Source organism: Tursiops truncatus, chromosome 13 (genome assembly GCF_011762595.2).
Source record: "Tursiops truncatus isolate mTurTru1 chromosome 13, mTurTru1.mat.Y, whole genome shotgun sequence".
In the NCBI taxonomy this organism is placed as follows: Eukaryota; Metazoa; Chordata; class Mammalia; order Artiodactyla; family Delphinidae; genus Tursiops; species Tursiops truncatus.
Window position 1 is genome coordinate 40,375,413 of NC_047046.1, and position 24,422 is coordinate 40,399,834.

A 24,422-nucleotide genomic window follows, 5' to 3' on the forward strand; every position below is an offset into this window, starting at 1 on the left:
TGCTCCTTTTGTCTCAGTGCATATAAGAACTAGAAAGAATAGGAAACAGAGGTCTTCAACCTATAGGTCCCGGCATGTGATGTGTAAGAAGCTACCAGTCTCTGTAACATTATACACAGCATTGAAAAGCTTGCCCTGAGATTTCAAATGAGATCATATCCAAGGCCCTCCAAAGCCTCTTTCACACTAATCTGGTCAACCCAACACAAGGCAGCTGTTCCAGAATTTTCCCTTTGCTCATAATAGACTGTGGCTTGCTCCTGGCACCGTTAAAAAAAAAAAGCCCCTTTCTTACGGGCACTGCCATCTTCCTCAATCTGGCTCAAGCCAGTAGAAAAGGAAACCCCACTGGGAATTACCTCTATACTTCTCTGTCCCTGCGCTCTGCCTTGGGAATGAAGGTGAGGGTGTTACCTGCTTGCTGACTTACTGACATACTCTAAGTAAAATGACCTCAATGGAGCTTGTTAAACTGCAGTTTCTGCTAATAATCTGTTAAATCAATTACTCCCAGATGTATCTTCAGACATTTTAAGTCAAGGAGGAATTTAGGGGTAACTGCCTATTCCCATATCTAGGACAGAGCCCAATAAACAGTCACTTAAGAAACATGGTAAATAAATGGAGAGTTTAAAAAGCAAGGGCTAGTGATTCTTAGAAGAATCAATATAAACCCAGACTATCTGATAGCTATTTTTGTCAGTCTGATTTAAAAATAACCTCCCACAGAGGGAGGAATTGGGAGACTGGGATTGACACATACACATTATTGATACTATGTATAAAACAGACAACGGATGGGAACGTTCTGTATAGCACAGAGAACTCTACCTAATGCAGTGTGGTAACCTAAATGGGAGGGAAGTCCAAAAGGGAGGGGATATCTGTATGTGTATGGCTGACTCATTTTGTTGTGCAGTGGAGGCTAACACAACATTGTAAAGCAACCATACTCCAATAAAAATTAATTGAAAACAATAAATTAAAATAACCTCCCATAGAAATAAAATCAATGGGAGAATAATGCTACATACAAACAACAATGCGACTAAGTTGCGGTTTTACATTTTTTAAAAAAAGAAGCAGAAAAGAGAAATATGTCTTCTGAAACAAAAGTACCGTTCACTTCCATGGTATGCTACCAGCAGTAGATTCAATACACATGAAGTCCACTCCCTTGCTCAATGGTTCTGGCATTTGAAATAACTTGGTACAAGTAAGATTTCATAATAATTTTCTCTTTCAATTACAAAGCTGAATCAGTTGACACGGATTGTAACAGTCACGTAAGGAACAACTGCAATGAAGTGCAACTTCCATAACCATGTACATTTCACACTCCGGAAGTGAGCGCTCACAGAATTATATTCCTAAGCGCACTACTACAGCAATGTATAATCGCCAAATTATTCTAGATTACAGTATAATGCATTAAAAATTTCAAAAGGTTTTTAGGTATCACATAAATTACAGAACAGGATGTTAAACTGCCACCTAATAGTATATATTAAACTGTGGCAAACAAATTTCAATATAATGTAAAAAATCAGTGTTGGCTATATGAAAATGGTAAAATTCCAAATCAACCTACTCAATAAAGATTCTGAAATTTTAAAAAGTCTATTCTTTTAATCATGTCTCAAACTCCCGATTAAATAGCTGTTTATGACTGTATTCCCTAAGTGCCTGGAATGGTTGCATATGACATGCTCAATAGTAAGTCTTGAAAAAGAATTTTAAAATGAAGAACATTTGGGTGTATAGTAATAGGAGAGAACAGAGGGGGACTGAAGCAATGCAAAATAACTTTTTTGGTAAAATCTCTTTAACCAGTATTAACAAGTATTTCACCGTTTATCCCAGAACTAATAATTTAAGTGCACGACCCTGAGCAAAAATGTTGCTTAAAATCTCACTATTCTTAACTTTAGCATGAGAGTTCATCTAGCAAAAAAACAGGGCTTAACTTCCTAAGCATTTGTGTAAACAATGGTTCTGCTTACACAGGGCTGTTTCTGTCTATGACTGATAAAGCATACGCATAGCACTTTACATTTTAAAAGGCACTTTTACATACTGTTCATTGAACCTTCCTAACCGCCCTATGAGGAAGGCATATATGTAGGTCATAAAGTTTAAGTAACTTGACAAAGGTTAGGAGAAGAATAAAAAAGTGAAACCAAGATCTTTTAACGCCAAAGCCCACAAGCTTTCCAACCCATGGTGTTGCCAATAACCATTAGACCCTAAACACAGTCGATGGCAATCCCCGATCAGGAATTTTAGAAGCAGAGGGTCTCACTGTTTGGGGGAATGGGGTTACTAGACTGATGGACCAGATAAATAAGGGAGGGCAGGCAGTTACCTGGACTACAGCAAAGCACTTGCTAAAACCATCCCTTGGACCCCTGTCAGGAATGGCATCACTGTAAAATGGCAAGATTGTTAGGCAGATTAGGAACTTGGCTGAATCCATGCCCTCCCCAGGAGAAGAGTTTCTTTTCTTTTAAGATCTGTTCTGTTCCAAACTTGGCTTAGAGTTGAGATACTCCACCGTGAAGAGTATACGTGGAGCAGCTACAGGGTTGGTTTGGTTTGGTTTTCAATCAGAATGTCCCGTTTCAGCCCAGACCTACTGCCTCAGGACTTAAAAGAACGAACGTGGTCCATGTACTCTGACTTCTCCCAAGATCTAGTCTCCTCTTCTTCCTTAGTAAGAACCCCAAGTTGTCAGCTGGCTACACTGCCCTCTATCTTTTTTTTTTTAATTTTTATTTTATATTGGAGTATAGTTGATTACCAATGCCCTCCATCTTAAAGACCATTGCTCAGTCTTCCCATCTTAAAGACCATTGCTCAGTCTTCCCATCTTAAACACCATTGCTCAGTCTTCCCACCTTAAACACCATTGCTCAGTCTTCCCACCTGAAACACCATTGCTCAGTCTTCCCATCTTAGACACCATTGCTCAGCCTTCCCATCTTAAACACCATTGCTCAGTCTTCCCACCTGAAACACCATTGCTCAGTCTTCCCACCTGAAACACCATTGCTCAGTCTTCCCACCTGAAACACCATTGCTCAGTCTTCCCATCTTAGACACCACTGCTCAGCCTTCCCATCTTAAACACCATTGCTCAGTCTTCCCACCTGAAACACCACTGCTCAGTCTTTCTGGCAGCTGTGGCCACATGACTAAGTTCTGCAAGAATGGAAGTGATGTAAGGAATCCACCCGGTCTCCTTAAAGGGCAAGGCACACTCCTATTTTTGCTCGCTTGCTTGCTTCCTTCCTCCTGACTAGACTTTAGTATTTGGAACAGCCGCCGACACCTGAAACTGCCACACCAGGCCCAGACTGCCTACCTCCCATCTTCTTTAAGGTGAAAAAGAAATTCTCTAACTTAAGCTCATGTTATTTGGCTTTGGGTTTGTTGTTCAATGCTAATACTAACACTAATACATGTGATGCTGTTTCAAAAACTCCACAAATTATTCTAATGTGGCTTCTGGATAAGAATTGCCAATTCAGGAGAATTTCAGTTTAGTTAAATATTTGCTGGGCACGTACTACTATTTCAAGGTACTGCTAGGGATACAAAGTATCAACAGAAGAAGAGATTGGTTAATCCCTGGAGAGTTTATAGTCTAGAAGGAGAAAAAGACAAAAAGACACTTCACATTCCTGCCCAGTACACCTACTTAAAATGCAAACCCATCATTACTTTTAAGCTTTTCAATGGTTCTTTACTTGCTTTCATTTACAGTCTCCAAAGTGGAGTGTGTGTACCCATGAGATATAGGAATATTATAAAGTCTTTTATATTTACTTTTGTAAAAATATTAGACCAAATGTTACATATACAGATATGATATATACAGATTAACAACAACGGTGCCTCCACAGGGTCCACGGGTCACTTGGTCCAGGGTCAAGTGCAGGACGCACAGTAACTTCGGGGAAGAGTGGAGGCTACCACTCAGAGGCTGACAGAAGCAACTGCTTCCAGGGTATCAGGATGCACTGCAGTTCATGAGAGCCTGGTTACGAGGACTTACAGAATGTATCATCTAGTTTCAGTGAATTCACAAAATACACCCATAACGTAAAGAGCACCACAAAGGAAATCCAGATCGAAGATACTAACGATGCTAACAAAGTGAACAAAGGGAATACAGCAAAGGCTTCTACTGCCAGTGGGAGCTCTGTCAGCTACCCTGGTAAAAACAGATCACATATAATCAGATGACAAGAAGCCGGTTCTCCAGAAGACCGTATGAAATATGAATATGGATATGGATACAAATACACAGATATATGGATGTGTGCAGGTCACCCTCTATTTATGGGTTATTATTATGCCTTGAGATATAAACTAATGAGCACATGAAGTCATGACATGTGTCTCAACATTTAAAAGCTAAGCATCGAGAGGGTGAAGATAAACTTCCCCAAATTTCTTCAGTGATGTTTAAAGTTACCTGACATTCAGTCCAGAGCTTTACCTTTTCAATTTCTTCACTAAATGTAATCAAATGTTTAGCAACTCCTTTAATGGTTTTTAACAGAAAAGACAAAAAGCTACAAATCACTTGAGGAAATACTTATTCTCAAATTACAAAAAAAATATTAGACAGAAAATAGTGTGATGAAAAACTAAGATATATTCCTTTGTCAGAAAATACTGCTGTAAGACAGAAAAAATTGCTGAAGATATGAAAAAACAATTTAGTGTGGGATGTTTGCCCTATAGAAGATTACAGCTGCTTTGAACATGTCTCGGCTAAACCATGTTTGAATAATGAACTATAAGAACTAGTTTTTTTTTTTAAATGAACCTCTAAGGGAAAAAATGTATCAAAGAAGATATATTCTCAATAATAAATAACTAAATAAAAATTTTTTATGGAAAAACTGTGTATATGTATAAATGCAATGTCCTCATGGAGTATTTATTTTGACCAAAATTTTTTACACAACCCAATTTTAAAATGAGCAAAGAACTTGAACAGACATTTCTCCAAACATATACAAATGGCCAACAAGTATATGAAAAGAGGCTCAACATCTTTAGTCATTAGAAGAATGCAAATCATAACAATGACGTATCACTTTACAGCCACTAGGACAATAAGTGTTGGTGAGGATGGGGAAAAAAAAGAACCCTTGTGCCCTGACGGTGGGAATGTAAAATGCTGCAGATGCTGTGGAAAACAGTTTGGTGGTTCCTCAAAAAAAGCTAAACACAGAATTACCATATGACCCAGAAAAATCACTCTTAGGTATATACCCCAAAAAACTGAAACATGTTCAAACAAATACTTGTACAAAAGTGTTCAAAGTAACACTATTCACAATAGCCAAAAGGTAAAAACAACCTAAACGTCCATAAATGAATGAATGAATAAGATGTGCTGTATATATACAATGGAATACTATTCAGTCATTAAGATAAAGTACTGATAGACGCTACGATGCACACGATGCTGGAAAACATGAGGCTGAAGGAACCAGACACTAAAGCTCACACACGCAATGATTCCAGTTATAATGCCCCAAACAGGCAAATCCACTGCGACAGAACACAGGTTAGTCATTTTTAGGGGCTGGGGGCAGGGGTGGAAATGGGGAGTGACTGCTTAATGGGTACAGGGTTCTTTTGGGGGGATGAAAATGTTTTGGAAGTAGATAGAGTGACGGTTACACAACATTGTGAATTACCAAATGCCAATGCACCTTATGCTCAAAACAGTTAATTCTACGTTATATAAACGCTATAATTTTTTTTAATTAAAAAACAAACTAAAAAAAAGCCCCCACGAATATGCATTTCCCATATGATCCAGCCATTCTATTTGCTCCTAAGTATTTATTGATACCTAAGAGAAATGACAGGTTACGTCCACACAAAAACTCCACACAAAAACTGGATACAATCCAAATGTCCATCAACAGGTGAATAAACTGTGGTACAGCCATAAAATGGAGCACTGTTCAGCAATAAAAAAGAATGAACTATTGCTACGAGCAACAACATGGATAAATCTGCAGATCATCATTAAAGAAGCTGAACCTCCTCCACCCCCATAAAAGCATGATTCCATATATGTCAAATTCTAGACAATGCCTACGGAGCACTAATTAGTGACAGAAAGCTGATCAGTAGCTGCCTGTGGACGGGGGTAGAAGGAAGAGGAGGAGGTACCACAACAGGCAGGAATAAACCTTTGGAAGTAATAGAAATATTCCTAATCCTGAAAGTGATGATGGGTTTACAACGTAAACGTGCAGCAAAACTCACTGAACTACATTTTAAATGTGTGCAATTTATTGTCAATTATAACCTCAATAAAGCTATAGAAAAATGAGAATATTTAGCAATAGTAAGGGCATAGTGAAAAGACCACTCGCTCGCTGACTATGGGAGCCAAAATAATACATTTCTTACTCAAACATATTTTTGAAGAATATGTATGACAAAGAAAAATGCTCTGATACTACTGAAAACAACAAAGGATATCCAACTGCAATGTCTGCTGTATTTGTGTATTTGCCAATACAAACAAACTAAGACAAACCAAAACCTCCTGCCAGTGGTTGCTGGGCTCTGGTGTTTATATTCTTCTCTATGCTTTATAGAAAATAGCTCTATATTTTACATATGTGTGTGTGTGTGTGTGTGTCTTTCATAAATCTCTCATAATTTTACAATTAGCAAAATATCTTTAAATGTGTCTATTTAGGAATTGATGTTTGCAAACTTTTGCATCAAAATCGCAATTGTGAAAAATCTGCATTGCATCAAACGCAAAATGATGCTTACAAGGTACCCTCCTATAGTGCAGCGCGCATGGCTCTCTCAGCCGTCTACTATAGGAACCCGATCTGAGATTCTGTAAAGCACGCTCCTGCTGCATCATGGCTGCAAAGCTTCTACCTAAAAATAGCTTTACTCTTATGTAATCACTCACCACAGATTTATATATCTTATGTATCCCTGAAATACATTTCTTTTTTTAGAGATAATCCCGCAGGAGGTAAACAACCATTTTTAAAAGCAGAGAAGTTTAATCATGATCTAAACATATCTTATTTTCAGATGTTATTCAAGGGCTCTGTAGCTGATAGTTCTGTTGGTGAAAATAACTAGAAAAGGTAACGCCCTACCAACTCTAATTTTTTAAATTAACTTTACTGAGAGATTATATACATCAATTTTAAATGTAGAGTTCAACGAACAGTCACAAACGTACACCCCACATAACCAGCACCACTATAAAGATAAAGACCATTTCTCTTCTCTCCCTCCCCCAGGTCCCCTCACTCTCCCTGTTGTCCTCAGCCCTGCAAACCACTGCTCTGATTTCTGTAACTTATGCTTTAGGTTTGTCAGCTCTTGAACTTCAAATAAATGGAATCGTGCAGAGTGTACTCCTTTGTGTCTGGCTTCTTTCACTCAGTATAATGTTTTTCAGATTCATTCATGTTGCTGCAAGTATGAGCAGTTCTTTCCTTTTCACTGCTGAGGACTATTCCACTGCACAGCTACACCACGATCCCCAACTCCCCTCTTTTAATGCCTTCAGCTCTGTCTCTGGAAATATCTTTTTGTTGAACATCATTAAGTCCACAAAAACAATAACTTTGCTTTTACAGAATTCTGATGTTTTATTCTGTTTTGACAAGTGTTTTCATGGTTCTCAAACTGGGCGGGGGGGAGGGGATGACTAAAATATGCTCGAATCACAGCTCAGCAGATTTTAACTCCATCTGAAGAAAACATTTTATGTGTCTAAAGCAGTGCTTCCCAAGTTTTGCAAGTCCTGGCACACATGGAAAACAACCTTTGTGTGGCACACAGGAGAGACCAAGCACCTGATCTGGGGCTCTGGCCATTCTAAGGGTTGAAAAGATCATTACTCTTAAGCCCACTACTTGGAAAGCTCTGTTAAGTTATACTTAAAGAATAAATATCCTTGTTTTAATGACCAATATTGATTTTTACAAAACAAAACTCTTATGAGCAAATAAGGTTATGTATTCAATAAAATATTGATTAAGCAACCAAAGTGACTGGAAAATTCCCAAAGTCTTAAAATAATGAACATGGCTTCTAATTTTTCCTTCAAGTACACTCTAAAATTTTTTCCGGGGCTTCCCTGGTGGCGCAGTGGTTGAGAGTCTGCCTGCTAATGCAGGGGACACGGGTTCGAGCCCTGGTCTGGGAGGACCCCACATGCCGCGGAGCAACTAGGCCCGTGAACCACAACTACTGAGCCTGCGTGTCTGGAGCCTGTGCTCCGCAACAACAGAGGCCGCGATAGTGAGAGGCCCGCGCACCGCGATGAAGAGTGGCCCCTGCTTGCCACAACTAGAGAAAGCCCTCACACAGAAACGAAGACCCAATACAGCAAAAATAAAAGTAATTAATTAATAAAGTCCTACCCCTAACATCTTCTAAAAAAAAAAATTTCCGATTTTTTCAAACAAAACAAAAAAGGACCCATGACTGTCAACTGGTGCCGAGGCACCCCTTCCCAGCCTAGTATGACACAACTTCTTCATAGAGGGGAGTCAATCCTCCCATTGTGCTCTCCATGCCACAAATATTCATCAACCACCTACACCATGCCGGGCATTCCAGGCTGCAGGGAATCAGCAGTGAACAAAGCAGACAAAAATACCTGCACACAGAGGACTTACAGTCTACCAAGTGGAAAGAAACAGGTAAAGGAGTGAAATACACAGTGTGTTAGGTGGTGGAGAACACTAACAACAAAAATAAAGCTGGGAGGGGAAAGGGAGTCCCAGCAACCTGGGTGGCCAGGGGCTTACCGGGCAAGTGCCACGGGATTAAAGGCCAGGGTGAGGGAGAGGAGAGCAAGTATCAGGAAACGAGTGCTCCAGGCAGAGGGAGAGCAGAGTTCTGAGGTAGGAGGGGGCTTACGAGTCTGTGGCACAAGAGGAGGCCACCGTCCTCAGAACAAAGCGAGTGGGGCAAGAGTGAAGCAAAGGAGAGGCCGGAGAGGCCAGAGAGGCAGGGTCCACCCCTCAGGGCTGGGGAGGCCATCATAGCCCTAGAGGTTCCTTCCCGGGAGCAGGACGGAAAGCCAACTGCAAAGGGCCATGCTCTGCGCCCCAACTTCATGTGGGACGCCAGGCTCATTTCTGGAGGACACAAAACTTGAGGGCAATCGGTGAAGAGTAAAAAGAAAGGATCTGGAAAGCCTGACACAGGAATAACTGGTGAAGGAACTTGGAGATGCCTGGCTTGGGGAAGAAGAATTTATTGGTCGCTCCAAAAGCTGATGAATTGTCACAAGAGGTAATTCCTTTCACTTTTTTGTGATGCTGCAGAGCACACACTTGAAACCATGAATTAAAAAAAAAAAAAAAAAGAAAAGAAAAAAGAAGAGGAAAAACCTCGCCTTAATGTAAGTTTTAACTTTCTAGTATTTATAGTTTTCCTACAGTAGACTGGGTGGCCCTGAAAGATTATTCATGTATAAGAGTAGTAGTAGCAGCTAGAAGTGCAAGAGCTAACATCTAGGTATGTCTACTATATGCCAGATGTTACGGTAAATACTTGGTGTGCCACCTCATGTAATCCTCCCACAATCCTATGAGGTAGGTATTATCAACAATGAGGAAACTCAAGCTCATTGAGATGACACGACCTGCCTAGGATCGCAGAACCAGTAAACGATGGAGCCGGTGCTCGAACCCAGGTCTGGGTTTGACTCAAGCTCCAAGCCTGTAACCACTGGCACCCCCTGCCTGTATGTCCATCGATGGCAGTGTTTACATGGCACATAAAGGGACCATCTGGCCGGCAGGAAGTTGGAGAGAGGATTCTTGCAAATGGAGAAAAATTAGGTAACCTCTACGATCCCTTTTTATAATTTTGTGGTTACATTTTCCCAAGTTTTCATCTTATTTTTAAAATTTTCCTTTGACTTCAAGGTTGATAGAAATTTTATACTCCTAAAAACAGCTAAAGATCTAATAATTTCATTATAGGATATGTTAAATTACCTATCCAATTCTAACGCTGAGGATAACCGTGCTCTGATTTTGAGTAACACATATTTTCCTTGATTAGTTCCCTTGTACAAGGAAGGTAGGCTTGATTTTTCTCAAGTACAATTAATCCTTGAACAACGCAGGGGTTAATCCATGTATAGCCCACCCTCTGTATCCAAGGTTCCTCCACATCTGCTAATTCAGCCGACCACGGACCATGTAATACTGTAGTATTTACTATTCAAAAATATTGGCATGTAAGTGAATCTGTGCAATTTAAACCCACGTTGTTCAAGGGTCAACTGCATATCAATTTCCTTGTCTCATATTTTATATCTACCACAATTCAAACATACCTGCACTTTCATTTTCCTTTGTAGACAAGATAAAATTCTTTTCAATTGAGCAATTATCCTTCCAAATACAACAGCAAATCGACATTTGGTATCTAAAGTACAGAAAGATAACATAAAAGTATAATACAGATATATGAACTTAAACCAAGTCTACAGTCCATGGAAACCACATCCCTGCTTTGTGCAGTTGTTTTTTACTGACTGAAGGGGAAACAAGGGACTAAGGAGAACTGGCACTGTGCACCCTCCGCTACACTTGAACCAGGGTAACTTCTGAGTGATGAGAAAGCACTGCTCTGCAGGGCGGTTATGAGCCAGTGTAGAGTCTGGCAACCTTGGGGTCAACGTCTGGATAGCAAACATGGTTAACTCCACTTAAAAAAAAATTATTTTCTTACAGCCAATTATATGGCTACTATAAAGACAAAAAGAAAACCCAGGAAACAAAAAGTGTTGGCAAGGATGTAGGGAAATTAGAACCCTCGCACACTGTTGGTAGGAATGTAAAATGGTGCAGCCACTATGCAAAACAGTATGGCGAGTCCTCAAAAAATTACAAATAGAATTACCACATGACTCAGCAACTCCACTTCTGAGTATATGCTAAAAAGAATTAAAAGCACAGACACAAAGAGATACTTGTACACTCACGTTCACAGCAGCATTATTTACAACAGCCAAAAGGTTGAATCAACCCAAACACAACACTGACGGATGCACGGATAAACAAAATGTGGTATATATACATACAACGAAATAATATTCAGCCTTAAAGAAGGAGAAAATTCTAACACATGTGACAACATGGATGGACCTTAAAGGAATTATGCTGAGATAAGCCACTCACAAAAAGACAAATATTGTATGATTCCACTTATATAAGACTCCTAAAGTAGTCAAATTCAGAGAGACAGAAAGTAGCAGCATGATTTCCAAGGGCTAGGAGGAGAGGGGAATGATGGATGAGTTACTGTGTAATGTAGATAGAGTTTTAGTTTAGGAAGATGAAAAGAGTTTTTGGAGATGGATGGTGGTGATGGTTACACAACGGTATGAATGTACTTAGTGTCACTGAACTATGCGCTTATAAATGGTTAAGATGGTAAATTTTATGCTATGCAAATTCTAGCACAAATAAAATAATTAAAAATTTTTCTCCAAATATAAAATAAACAGTTTGATTTGCATTAACATGAAAAAAAAGGCTCCCGTTGTATCACATAGTTTAAGTTGGGTCCTTGAAATGATCTATTACAAAGTCAACTAATATCAAAATGTATATGTTCTTCACATAAAATAAAACCACCGTATTAAGTACAAATCTGTTCCTAACGTTTTAACCACTATTTACTTAGTACTTACTACTTGCAGAAAAATCCCCAAATTATCATCATCACATCTGAATGCACTCTGCGGCACAGCCGTGTCCAACCAATTCACAAGAGAATGTTGTAATCCAGTGATTTCCAAACTGGGAGGCTATGAAAACACAGAACAACTTCTGATACAATAATGGGGTAAGACCTACAAGTGATGGCAACTACACAGGTACCATGGACAAGCCACAAATCTGGCTCTGAATTCTCTTAAGGCCAAAACAGAAAGAGAAATACAATTATGCCCTTTTAACTGTCCACAAGGAAAAAAACATATCACTTCTTTAGGGAAAACAAACTCCCTCTTTGTCCTTAGCTCTAATTTCTCATTCAGGGTAATATATAGGGGATTAAGAGTATCTGAGGGCAAAATAATCAATAATGCCACTTAAGCTAAATTGTTTTGAAATGCCCCTGAACAGAAATGGAGGGTGTAATTCCAACTTAAAATTCAGTGACGGACATTTTTCAGAAAATCAAGAAAACATAGCCCAGGCTGTAGCATTCTGATGGTTTAATTTTAGGATAAAATTTAGAACATTTAGAGACATGGATAAATTCTATATATTCCAAAAATGTGACCTCAACTAAGCAAAATTTTCACAAAAAGATGGAGAGTGTTTCCTGTTGCGAACCTGGAATACAGGTGTTCTGTGCATAATCCAAAGACGCTGAAATATTCTTGGCCACCTGATTATCTTTAAAGTCGGTATCCTTTTGTCGAATCGAGAAATTAGCTTATAAATGTCCACATCAGCTTTGAAACAAGGCGGACTGTCTTCTCTAACGGATGAATTTTCCTAATTCAAGCTGTGTGTGATATAGTGTGTTGTTCTTCAGCATTGAATTTGGAGGCAGATCCCTGGATCTGGCTCTCAGTGTAGCCCCTCCTCGCTACATAAACTCGGGGAGGTATTGAACCCTCTCTGCAGGTCCTACTCTCACCTGTAAGAATGGAGGTGACGAGATCAACCGTAACAACCATTTCAAACTGTGTTGTACAGAGGCACCTTAGTGGATGAGGAGGTGCTTCTACTTTACTTCTCTCGTACACGGGCATCTACTTTAGCACCCAATAAAACCTGAAAATCACCAGACCTGTAGATGCTCTACAATCTAAGACTGAGCCTATGACTTTGTGATTTTAAACAACTCATCCATACCACAAAATAAAGTAACAAAAATAAGTGAAGAAAATATTCGAAGTTAAATCATTTCTAAGAAATTTTATTAAGGAGAATTATATTCCCACACTTCATTTGCAATTCAGTTGTCCAGAACCCAGAACAACAAAATCTCCCTCCTACCAACATTTTAAGTGAAGGGTGATTTCTCAAGTACCTCAAAAAGGCACAGTGTCATGAATGTGGCAAATAAAAAGATACATAAAGGAACAGATGGTATCACTGCAGCTTAGGATCCAACCACTGGACGTAACAACGTGTCCACTTCTCCATCCGGGGAGGCTATGAGCTCCCTTCCCCAGAGGACAGACACCTCCCTCTGAATCCCTTTCAACCACTGGGCGGAGCTCCAGTGCTCTGGTCATTCCTACCACCACCGGCTGCTTCCCACCAGGGTTTCTCTGATCCAGCATCCCAGACCACAAACCACTTGAACGCCACTTCTCTGTCCCTGAATTGAGCAAAAAATCCTTTCAAGATACTTTTCTGAAAATAAAGCTTGGGAAGACTGTCTTAACATAAAGCTGATGGGTTTATCCTTATCTCATTTGAGTCTCACAGCAACTCATGAAATAGAGAGAAGGGGTCTGTGTTAATAACCCTGTTACACAGGAGCAATGTGAGGCCCAGAGTCAGACAGCAAGGAAAAAGTCACTAATACCAGAGCCCACATTTCAGGACTCCAGGTAATAGGAGCTCAGACTCTACCATCTATGCCATCTTCCTAGGCCCGCCCTATACTCTCCCTAACTTTGCCATCAGTTGGACTGTATTAGGAATAACAAAAATCATCAGGTACATAATGATGAACCTTTGAGCATCTAAAGAAAATGAGACACCAATTATCTTCTTTTTCCTCCTTGGTGCTGGAGCCAGGGTTCTAAGGAGAAGGAAAGAGCAAGATGAACAATGTTGAGCAGATAATGGAAAAATCCTGCAGGTATGGGGGTGGGGGTGGTGGTTAGAGTGTATAAAACCGGGAGACAGAAGAAAAAAGTGGGGGCAGAGGGCAAGGGAAGACGATCATTCTTCTTCCACTGCACAAAGTATCTAGGGGTAGAAAAGAGGGGGTGAGGGAAAAAGAGGAAGAAGCTGAGCAGCAGGTGGGGAAGAGAAACGGAGAGAAATGCCAAGCAATGAAAACAAGGAAAGTTGGGTAAGAGAAAAAAAAAAAAAATTGGAAGTAGTCAAACCCTTCCAGAAACTTTAGGTATTTTAAATATTAGTAGTTCTCGGTCTGGAATGATGAAGTCTAGGAAATGTATTATTCAAGTCTATAAAATCATCAAAGTAATGGATAAAGCTAGCAGTGATATATTCACTATATTACAAAATACTAGAATTAGTATTGCAAATTGAAATCTAGAATTGAAATCTGGAAAGGAACAAATTTTGAACAAATTATCCACTTTAAGGAGACAGAGAATTATAAATGTATAGATAGTAGGAAGAAAATAAACTCAAGGAAAAGTGATAGAGATAACTATAGAAATTTAAAAGAAAAAGATAAAATAGATAAAAGCTAGACAGTTCTTTGAAAAATAATCAAATAAACAAAGCCTTAATGAGACTGATCTTACAAGGAGAGCAAAATTCATTTGGAAATAGCCAAATAAACATTAGAAGAAAGAAAATGGAAGAAGATTAGAAAAGGGAATACATAATTACAGAATGGACATAAGTTAAAAAGACAATAAAAGAATATTATGAACTTCCTTATAACAACAAATTTCAAAACTTAAATGGAAACGATAAAATTCCTCGAAAGATGTAACTTGTCAAAACTGACCCAAAGAGAAACAGAAAACTAAAATAGCACTACAACCATTAAATACATGTAATTGGTCCAAAAAAAAAAAAACCTCACAAAGGTGGTTTTATAAGAAAATTCCACTAAATTTTCAAAGAACAGACCATTTCAATTTTATACAACTCTTCCGGAGAACAGCAAAAGAGAGAATACTCCCAAACTCACTATATGAGGCCAGTGTAACCTTGATAATAAACCCTGATGAGGACAGAACAAAAAAAGGAAATTACAAGCCAATCTCACTTATAAACAGATGTTAAAAGCCAAAACAAACCAAACTGAGGAGAATGTTAAAAATAATACATCATGACCAGGTTAGGTTTAGTCCAGGTACACAAGGATGGCTTATCAATAAAAAGAATCTAAAAATATAACTTGCCACCTTCACAAATAGAAGAAAAACGTCATGATTCTCTTGGTAAATGAATATTTGATAAGTTCAACACCCTTTCATGATAAAAAAAAAAAACTCAACAATATAAGAATGAAAGGGAACTTCATTAACCTGATAAATGGTATGCACCAAGTATCTTTCTCAACATGGAATCATTAGATTCCTTTTAAATACCAGGGATGAACATGGATTCCTACCACCTCCGCTGCTGTTCAACATTGTCCTGAAGGCCCTAACCAGTACAGTAGAAAGAAGAAAAATAAATAAGAGGTGTAAGGACTGAAAGAAAGGAACAAAACTGTAATTATTCACGGACTGTCTACAGATACTGAACCCCAGTCTATCTTCATTATTTTTACTTTCTACTCCCCACTCACTCCTCTGCTCACTGCAGTCAGGCTTCATGCTGTCAAGCTTCTAAAACTTCCCTCATCAAAGACACCTGGCTACCAAATCGAACAGATGCGTTTCAGTTGCTACTTCACCTTCTTGGACCTCTTGTCCCCTGGCCCCCCAGGCTGCTTTTCCTCAGTGCATTCCACTGGCTCTCTTTCTTCCACAGACAGTATTCATAGTTTGATTTCAAACTTCAAACGACACTTCTCCTAGTGTTATTATTTACTCCTTCAGCCTCGATCACCACGTTTAATCAGGTGGCTCCCAGTACTAAAGATTCCCCAGTTTTTATCGGACAAGTCAGGATGACCTTATTCAGATGTCATCGTGTTCAAAGGTGAACTCATCCTCCCCTTTCCTCCCTACTGCAGCCACCTTCTATCCTGTGACTTATGCCATGAATGTGGGGTCATCTAACTCCACCGGCTTCATTCCTCACACTCCATCTATGATCAGCTCCTACTCATATTGTATATCTCAAAGTCTCTCTTCTCTCTGCTCTGTATCTTCCTTTCCTTTTCCACAGCCACCAACTAGGCTCAGACTCTGATTATCTCTCTCTCGAATTCCTGCACCTGGCCACTCTGCTTTCAGGCCTGCCCTCTAATCCTTCTCATAAGGAACAAATCTGATTAAATCTCCCCCCCAGCCCCGATTAAAATCTCTCAGTGATTCTAACTGCCCAAAATAATCCAAACTCTTCAGGCATATTTTACAAAGTCTTTCAAGAAGACCGACCCTGCTTCTACTGATCTAGCCTTGACTTTCTCGTTACCTATCCCACTCTGTTCCAGTCTTAATGAACTATTTGCTGGAATTCATCCCTTTCTCTTCCCCCTGTGTATGTTGTGCTTTCTGTAAGAACCTAGTCAGTCATCTGGCTCCTGCAGTAATCTCTTAAGTTTTATGAAGACAGGCTGGTACAGTAGTATCTGACAAGATGAACATTCTGTAAATACTTATTGAATTAAGGGGAAAATTTTACATAAAGTAATAGATATCAAATCTATGGTGCACCATTATAAAGTTGTATAGGGGTTACATCCTTAACACTCTGAAGTTAAAATGAGAGGAAAATTATGTCTGCCTATAACTCATTCAAAACTCATTAGCTAGAGTAGAAGTCGGACACTGCACTCTGATTGGAAAACGGCAGTGAACAAGACGAACACAATTGCATCCAGGTTACAGTCTTGGTACTATCGTGAGATACAAAAACTCATGATGGGGCTTCCCTGGTGGCGCAGTGGTTGAGAGTCCACCTGCCGATGCAGGGGACATGGGTTCGTGCCCTGGTCCGGGAGGATCCCGCGTGCCGCGGAGCGGCTGGGCCCATGAGCCATGGCCGCTGAGCCAGCATGTCCGGAGCCTGTGCTCCGCAACGAGAGAGGCCACGACAGTGAGAGGCCCACATAACGCAAAAAAAAAAAAAAAAAAAAAACTCATGATGATAGATCTTGGGTCATACCAAGCATCACAAGGCTAATACATACACACAAACACACTTCACACTACTAATTAAAATCTTATGTATTTCTGTTCAAAAACTTCACAGACGTTACCAAAACGCAAACCAGCTTCATTTTACACAAACTTCACATTTATTTAACTTATGTCCCAGCTGCTTCCAAAACTAAGTTGTAGCAGTATATTTCTGGATTATATACACAACAAGCTAAAAATTCAGGAATAATGTGGACTAAGTAAAAATTCTAAATTCCTACTTTTTAAAGGAATTAGAAGTTTTCTTATAATCTTCATGGAGCTGATATACACAATGATAACTACACAACCATAAATCACAATCCTTTTTAAGAGAATGTAAACGACAAAGTCAAAAACTGTACATAGAGCTTAAAGTATGGTGTTGCATAATTATTTTATGAAGTATGTATAATATTTAATATGTGCTTGGATCATATTTATATAGTACCTTGATTATCAGTAGATACATTTGCTTTTAATATGGAAAACCTAATAAGCTTTTTAATTTCTCCCTGTTCTGCACAGTGCACAACTACGGGAAGGGCCATTATGGGGTTCACTTTAACCATCAATGAAATCCCCTAAAATTAATGTTTAAAGAGCTCCTAAAGAGGGAAGACTAGAGTCCTGCAATTATATTCACAGTGACACAAATCCCTTTAGGCCCCCAATCTAGTAAAAAGTAGTACTGGGACAAAGGCTAAAATAGCTCTCTGGGTCTTCATGTTCAGATTAAACATCTACTCAATTCAAGCTGAGCTAACTTGCGAAGTCATCAGCTTCCAGGTCAAACATTATTTGGACCGGAGATTAACTGTGGTGTGTCCTCAAACTGAAAAGAAAATTTATATTTAGATCCCTATATTCTAGCCTACACATTACTCCACCAACACGCATTTCAAGCATTTTTCTCTTTTGCAAAAGATTCCTGCTAAGCAATGCTGTCTTCTAAATGAAATGCCTTCATTCTGTCTTTGAACCTAATTAAAATTAAGGAACTTTTAATAGCTTTAATAACCCTCAAAAGCTGGAAAAGCTCTTCCCTGGCATCTTCCCCTCCTTAGTACCACCCTCCCTCCAAATCCAGAAAAAAACCTGCACAACAGAAAACACGAAACTAGCCACATGCTGTGAATGCTGGGGACCATGATTCTCCACTGGTTTGGGCTACAAAGGAAGCCTATGAGTAATCAAAAATCCCTAATCAAAACGAAGTTAAAAGCCACCTCCCCACTCCCCGACCCCAGTATAATTTCCCTTTCTCTTCTCAATCCACTCAAGCATCTCCCCTCCTCGTTTTTTTCAGGGAATTTTAGCGGCCTCTGAACAGCGGATGGTAAGTTCATCTCAATGTCTGCCAGGGCTGAGACACGCGAAAAATCACTAACTTGTAAGGTTATTTAGGACAATAATGTCTTTCAGTGCCTTACTCCTCCCACTCCGGCCCTACCTGACCTACTACCAGTATTTAGCCGAAAAAAATATCTGTTCACGTGCTTTACCCCTCAGCGGCTCTTCCCGCAGGAACCGATGCAAACACACGGCCGGCCGGGCGGGTAAGGTCCCCGGCCTCGCGCACCCCTCCCCACACCCGCGGCCGCGCTCCGCTCCACACACTCGCGCCCAACTCTTCTTGGATCCACTTACATCCCTGGATCTCGTCGGGCCACCCTCCTCCTTCCCTCCCCGGCGTCCCCGGACGTCCCCGGGCGTCCCCGAGCTGCCCCGGCGCAGGCACTCGCCCACCCACCTGGGCCGGGGCTCCCCGGCAGCGCGCTCCGCCCGGCGCTCCTCGAGGCTCCAGCAGCAATGCGCTCGGCCTGTTCCTCCGCCTCCACTCCAGCCCAGCCCGGAGGCGCGACCCAGGGCGGCACCGCAAGGTCTCCCTGAAGTCACCTTCGCGTGGCCCGCCCCCCGGCTCCGGCGAGGTCGAGCAGAGGCGCGGCCCAGGACTGCGCCCGGGCCGCCCGAGGTCCGCGATGGCCCCTCGGCCACACCGCCACCCTCCAGGACTCCCGCCGGCAAATGGCCTGCGGCGGGCGGCTCCGCGCGGCGGCTGGCGTCGTCCGTCCCTCCTCCCCTTCCCCCTCCCTCTCACCGGCTGCGGCGCCCGCTCGCTCCGAGGCGCAGGTAGGGACCTGTCAGGGGGCTGCGGGAGCAGCGCGCGGGGATTTCGGGGAAGGTGGCACCGCTCCCCGGGCTCTGCGAGCATCCGTGGAGGCGCCGGCCCGGCCCTGGAGCGGGCGCTGTACTGACGCCGGTCCTGCGGACGCGGCCCTGGCAACTTTTAAATGGCCTGCCTGCCCCCCGGGAAAAGCAGAGGGATCCTCTCTTCTGGAGTCTTCCATTCGAAGGTAACTGACACACAGGCTTACACTTAAGAGTTAACGGTCCGATTCCACAACAAAGACTGAGCTAGTCTGCACATATTTATTTTTCACATACTTCCTGGGCTACCATTTGAGCAATGAGGAAAACAACAGTATTGACCCTACTAACGTGAAACCTACTCACGTGAAATAGGTGTTTCTGATTCTGGCGACCCCTAAAGGGTGGACGAAAGCGTAAAGGTCAGTAAGACCCACCACATACATGATATACTTAAAAGTGAGATGTTCAGGCTAATGAAATTCCTCGTTAACTATGAGGTTCTGGTGAGGAAAAACAAACAGCAGTCTTAAACCTTTCTAAGGTATACAAATCTGTCCTCAACTTTGGGAAGCAGAGTAATACTGAACAAAATTGAGTATTTCTTTGACAAGATCCTAGGGTACTTTAAGTTCGCCCTTCCAGCAGTGGTGGCTGTATTTGCACTACAGATGAAAAACGTGTAAAAGATGAGACAAGGCCACACTCGGAAAAATGGGAATTAATGTCGGTGAGGTTTCAAGGTGTCTTTGAAAAGGCAGTTTTGTTTTTTTTTTTCCATTCTCAGTTGGTGACTAAATATTATCACATTTTGAAAAGTCACATTTGTCACTGAAGAAGAGACCTTGCTACAGAATCTTTCTCCCTAGGCCCTAAAAATTAGAGAAAGAATTCAGTTTGCAAAAGTAGTACCAGGCAGCAAAACAAAACAATGAACAACAAAGGCTACTTTGTTTCAGAAGGCAATTTACAAAGCACCTAAAATGTGCCAGGCACTGTACTGAGGAACTGCACATAAAATAACTCATTTGCATTCTCATTTTCAGATTTGGAAATGGAATTCCCAAACATATATTAATTTGCTCAGGGTCAAGATAGCAGAGTTTAGGTCCTGACTGGTCTGACCCAAAAGCTTGTATTCTTTCCTTTGTACATTCATTATTCATTTATTCAAGTATTTATTAACTGTCTACTAAATACCAAGCACTATGCTAGAAACAGACGCTACAAAAATAAGATACTTACTTGAGGAGCTCCAGTCAAGTAAATATATAATCAGACAAGTAAATATATAATGATACAATGTCATAAGCGCTGCAACAGCAAGGAACTCCTAGACTAGGAGGGACATTAACTCAATTTTGAAGGGTGGAACCTGGGATTGCGAAATGGTTAGCAGTCATCCAACACAGCAATCCTGAGAACTTTATCTAACAGAATGGCAATGGGGAATCTGTGTGCTGGCTTGGAGGAGACAGACAACTGAGATACAGGAAGTAAAAATGACAGGACTTGATTAAAAATGGGGCTGAGGAAGAACGAACCAGAGGCAGCTCCCATGTTTCCGGCTTGAATTATCCAACAGGTAACTTTGAGTTGAATCGGTAACTCGGTTCTAGGCACTTTGGTTTAAAAATGCCTCTGATGTATCCATATGTAAATGTCCGAAAGGCAGCTGGATACAACTGGTTCATAGCTCAGAAGATCCAAAGTGGATATACCTGAATCATCATGGATTTCTGGGTTGAAGGAGTGGGAATTCTCCAGGGAGAATGCTGAGTGAGAAGGCCACCCACAGAAACCTAGGGAATACTAACATGCAAAGCACAGGCAGAAGGAAAAGATGCTTTAGAAGAAGACTGAGGAGGAGTTGCTATACAGGAAAGAGAAGCCAGAAGAGGGAGGCACCATGGAAATCACAGAGAAGCATTCCAAAAAGCAAGCAGTAGTCAAATGCCAGACCCTTTAAAAAGACAAGCAAGATAATTTAAAGATGTTCTCTGATTAGCAACAAGGAGATATTGGCAAGAATGGTCTCAGTGGACTAGTTGAGGAATAAAGAAGTAGAAACAGAAGGTATCACATTTTCAAAAATGGAACTGGAAAGGGATGTAGGGAGATAAAAGCTACAAGGGAGAATTCAGAAGAAGAGAGTAGCTGTTTTTGAAGATAGGAAACAGATGCCTCCAACAAAAGGAAAAAAAGATAAAAATCGGAATGAGGGACTAGTAGGGAGTTGGCAGCATGTACAATGTTCGCCTAACGCTTGACAATAAATTTTGCTCAGAATAGAGATGAGAGAGAGAAAGGTGAAGGCCTGAAAGATACAAACATTGCAAATGAAAAAGAGAGGGATTAAAGGACTCTGAACAGCTCAGGAAGCTAAATGAGTATTAGAAACCATGACTTTATAGAGTTATCAGTCCACATGAGGGCATGGATTCTCTCCAAAGACTTTCACATCTGGTCCAGAGTAGCAAGTACCTTTGGTTGGTTCCAACTGAGAGTCTGAATTGTTCCATTACACCACAAGCTTGGCATCACTATCTTCCCAACCATACATTTGGGTTACATCCCTTTAGCAGTGAGGAGATTTAACATTTTATAAGTGAGTTTACACTAAACACTGATTAGACTCATAATATCGAGGGGAGCTCAATAATACACAGACCCAGAGGGCACCAATGATGACTTCTGAATGACATTTTAACCACTTCTGATACCAACCTCTGGTGAGAACCGTAGAAAGAATGATTCATGAAACCAGTTTCTAGCCTTTTGGATGGAACTCTCAAAACAACGTTAAAGAAAAACCACAGCCTTCACATTCTATTATAGTATGTTTCCCAAGCATATCATAAAACACACTGTAAAGGGGCTTCCCTGGTGGCGCAGTGGTTGAGACTCTCCCTGCTAATGCAGGGGACATGGGTTCGAGCCCTGGTCTGGGAAGATCCCACATGCCGTGGAGCAACTAGGCCCATGAGCCACAACTACTGAGCCTGGGCATGTGGAGCCTGTGCTCCACAAGAGAGGCCGCGGTAGTGAGAGGCCCGCGCACCGCGATGAAGAGTGGCCCCCACTTGCCACAACTAGAGAAAGCCCTCGCACAGAAATGAAGACCCAACACAGCCAAAAATTAATTAATTAATTAATTAATTAAAAAAAAATACAGTAAGGTTGCCTTTAGTAGATCAATCACAAACTTTACAGCTTATCTTATATATTGCCGGGTTTTTTCCGACAACATAAGTTGTGTTATTTCAAGTAAAGTACACCTTCATAATGCCTCATTTATGTAGAGGTCATGTGGATACCTGGAATATCTAGGGTGTATCAGAGAATCTCCAAATAAGCAAAGAACATACCAGAAGGCCCCAGACCCTAAAGCCTGTGCTCATTGTCAAGCCAAGTTTCTCACACTAAGCCAGCTTACTCTTACTGTGGACATAATTTTACCAAGTTTGGTTACTGGTTTTCTTTTTAACAAACAGGAGATTAGTATGAGTAAATCAGAAGGGATCAGTATTCCGCTGCTAGAGACAAGCACCCAGTTGGTCTAAAGAACAGGAGAGAAGAAAATTTTAGAACCATAAGGAGTAAAAAGGAATTCGAAAAGCATTAGCAGGATTGGGCCATTTAATCAAAAAAGAGTCCTGTAAACATTATCCCCTGACGGTATCTCTGTATTAAGGCAAAGAGTAATTACAAACATACAAAAGGACAATCCTGACACACCCAGAAGAGATCAAGTATGAAATCTTCAGTTTAAGAAGTAAATGTGTAAGATTCAGAGTAACTGTTCTCAAAAAAGATTAGAATAAAAACGTATTTTCTGCCGCTGGGGCTGGGGTCACTTACACCTATCGGGTCCCCATTCTGTGCCAGGTGCTATGCAGTTTTGCCAATCGGATCTCACTTACTTCTTAAAACACTCTTTTTTGGTTGGTCACCACTTTGAAAAGGAGATTCTGTTTTACTGAGGTGAAGACAGAGATTACATAGCAGAACCAGGAAATGGACTCAGGTCTATGTGCGTTCAAGCTTATCATTGCTCTTCTAATAAAGTTTTTGGATAACGAAAATAAAATTTATGATGCCTGATACATAAGGCATTACAGTGCACAATTATCCCACTCTGACCTCAATTAAGCGATTAAATTCCTATGTTGTAATTCTTAACTACTTGATAAGACCAACTTCAATGATGCCATTTACCTTTCAAATATTTTTTAGGCCTTCTCATCGTCTATAATTGTATTTCTCAGAGGGAAATCCATGGATTTCTACTGAGGGCCCCACAGGGTTGATATTTCATAGAACTACTAAAAAGAAAAATCTTAAAATACTCTAAAAACAATGAATGCCATTTACTAAATGAATACTTTGTGCTCTTGTGATATGCTAATATGGTCTATATACCTATTATTCATATACATACATCTGATCTCCACACCCAACCATCAGGTGTTCACATATCTTTATTCTTCAGAAACTTGCCCAAGGTCCTACAATTGGTTAGGGAAAGACTGAGACTTAAAAGAGGTCCATTAGACTTTCAGACCAGGGCTCTTAATGACTTTCTACATGTTCTCTCTTATATGAAAGATGAAGGTATCAAAGTTCAGAGAACTTAAGTAGCCCATCATCTCTTAAATAATAAGTAATAAGGATGGAAACACAACACCATCATTCCACAGTCAAATACATTTTCTTTAGACAACACCACCTCCTCCCAAAACAAGATAAAACCAATGTTAAAGACACAGAAGCTCCAAGATGCCATCAGAGAAAAGGGGTCACAAGTGTTAATTAGACAGCATCCTACAATAACAACCGTGGACTTACACTCAGGGCTTACTATGTGTCAGAAACTATGCTAAGCATTTTGCTTACAATTATCTTACTTAATCCTGATGACTAATTTTAAAGGCGTAAAGAGGTTAATTAGGCTAAACTTTAGGCTAATATTCTTGCACATGTAAATTTACACACAGAGGTGATTACCTAGGCTATTTTTTTTTAATCTGTTAAAGATTAGGATATGTTGGCTTCTTCAGAAATTAAAGTACTTCTAATCTAGTGTTCACCTTAAAACTATACAACCCGAGAACAAAAAAGTTATCAATACATTCATCAGATACCACACAAGAGATGTGAATTTAGTTTTACAAGGTAATATTACCTGAATCCTGTAACATCATAATTTGTTCTGTTCTGCAATGTTCTGCAATTCTATCATCCTATTTAG

At 40.5% G+C, this 24,422-nt stretch overlaps 1 protein-coding gene across 15 annotated transcripts in view; it reads right to left on the reverse strand.

Moving 5' to 3' along the window:
- OSBPL1A (oxysterol binding protein like 1A) overlaps positions 1-24,422 on the reverse strand; it is a 211,898-nt gene that overhangs the window by 98,492 nt on the left and 88,984 nt on the right. For 9 of the 15 annotated variants that reach the window (XM_019930488.3, XM_019930491.3, XM_019930487.3 and 6 more), the window contains one exon: positions 11,741-11,857. The exons of 1 other annotated variant lie outside the window; for it this stretch is intronic. In XM_019930488.3, the coding sequence (XP_019786047.1) occupies positions 11,741-11,857 (117 nt within the window). Of the gene's footprint in view, positions 1-10,378; positions 10,471-11,740; positions 11,858-18,773; positions 19,056-19,121; positions 19,143-24,422 lie in introns of those variants that run through there. 5 more of the 15 variants (XM_019930495.3, XM_073790599.1, XM_073790601.1 and 2 more) reach the window with 5 other exon arrangements.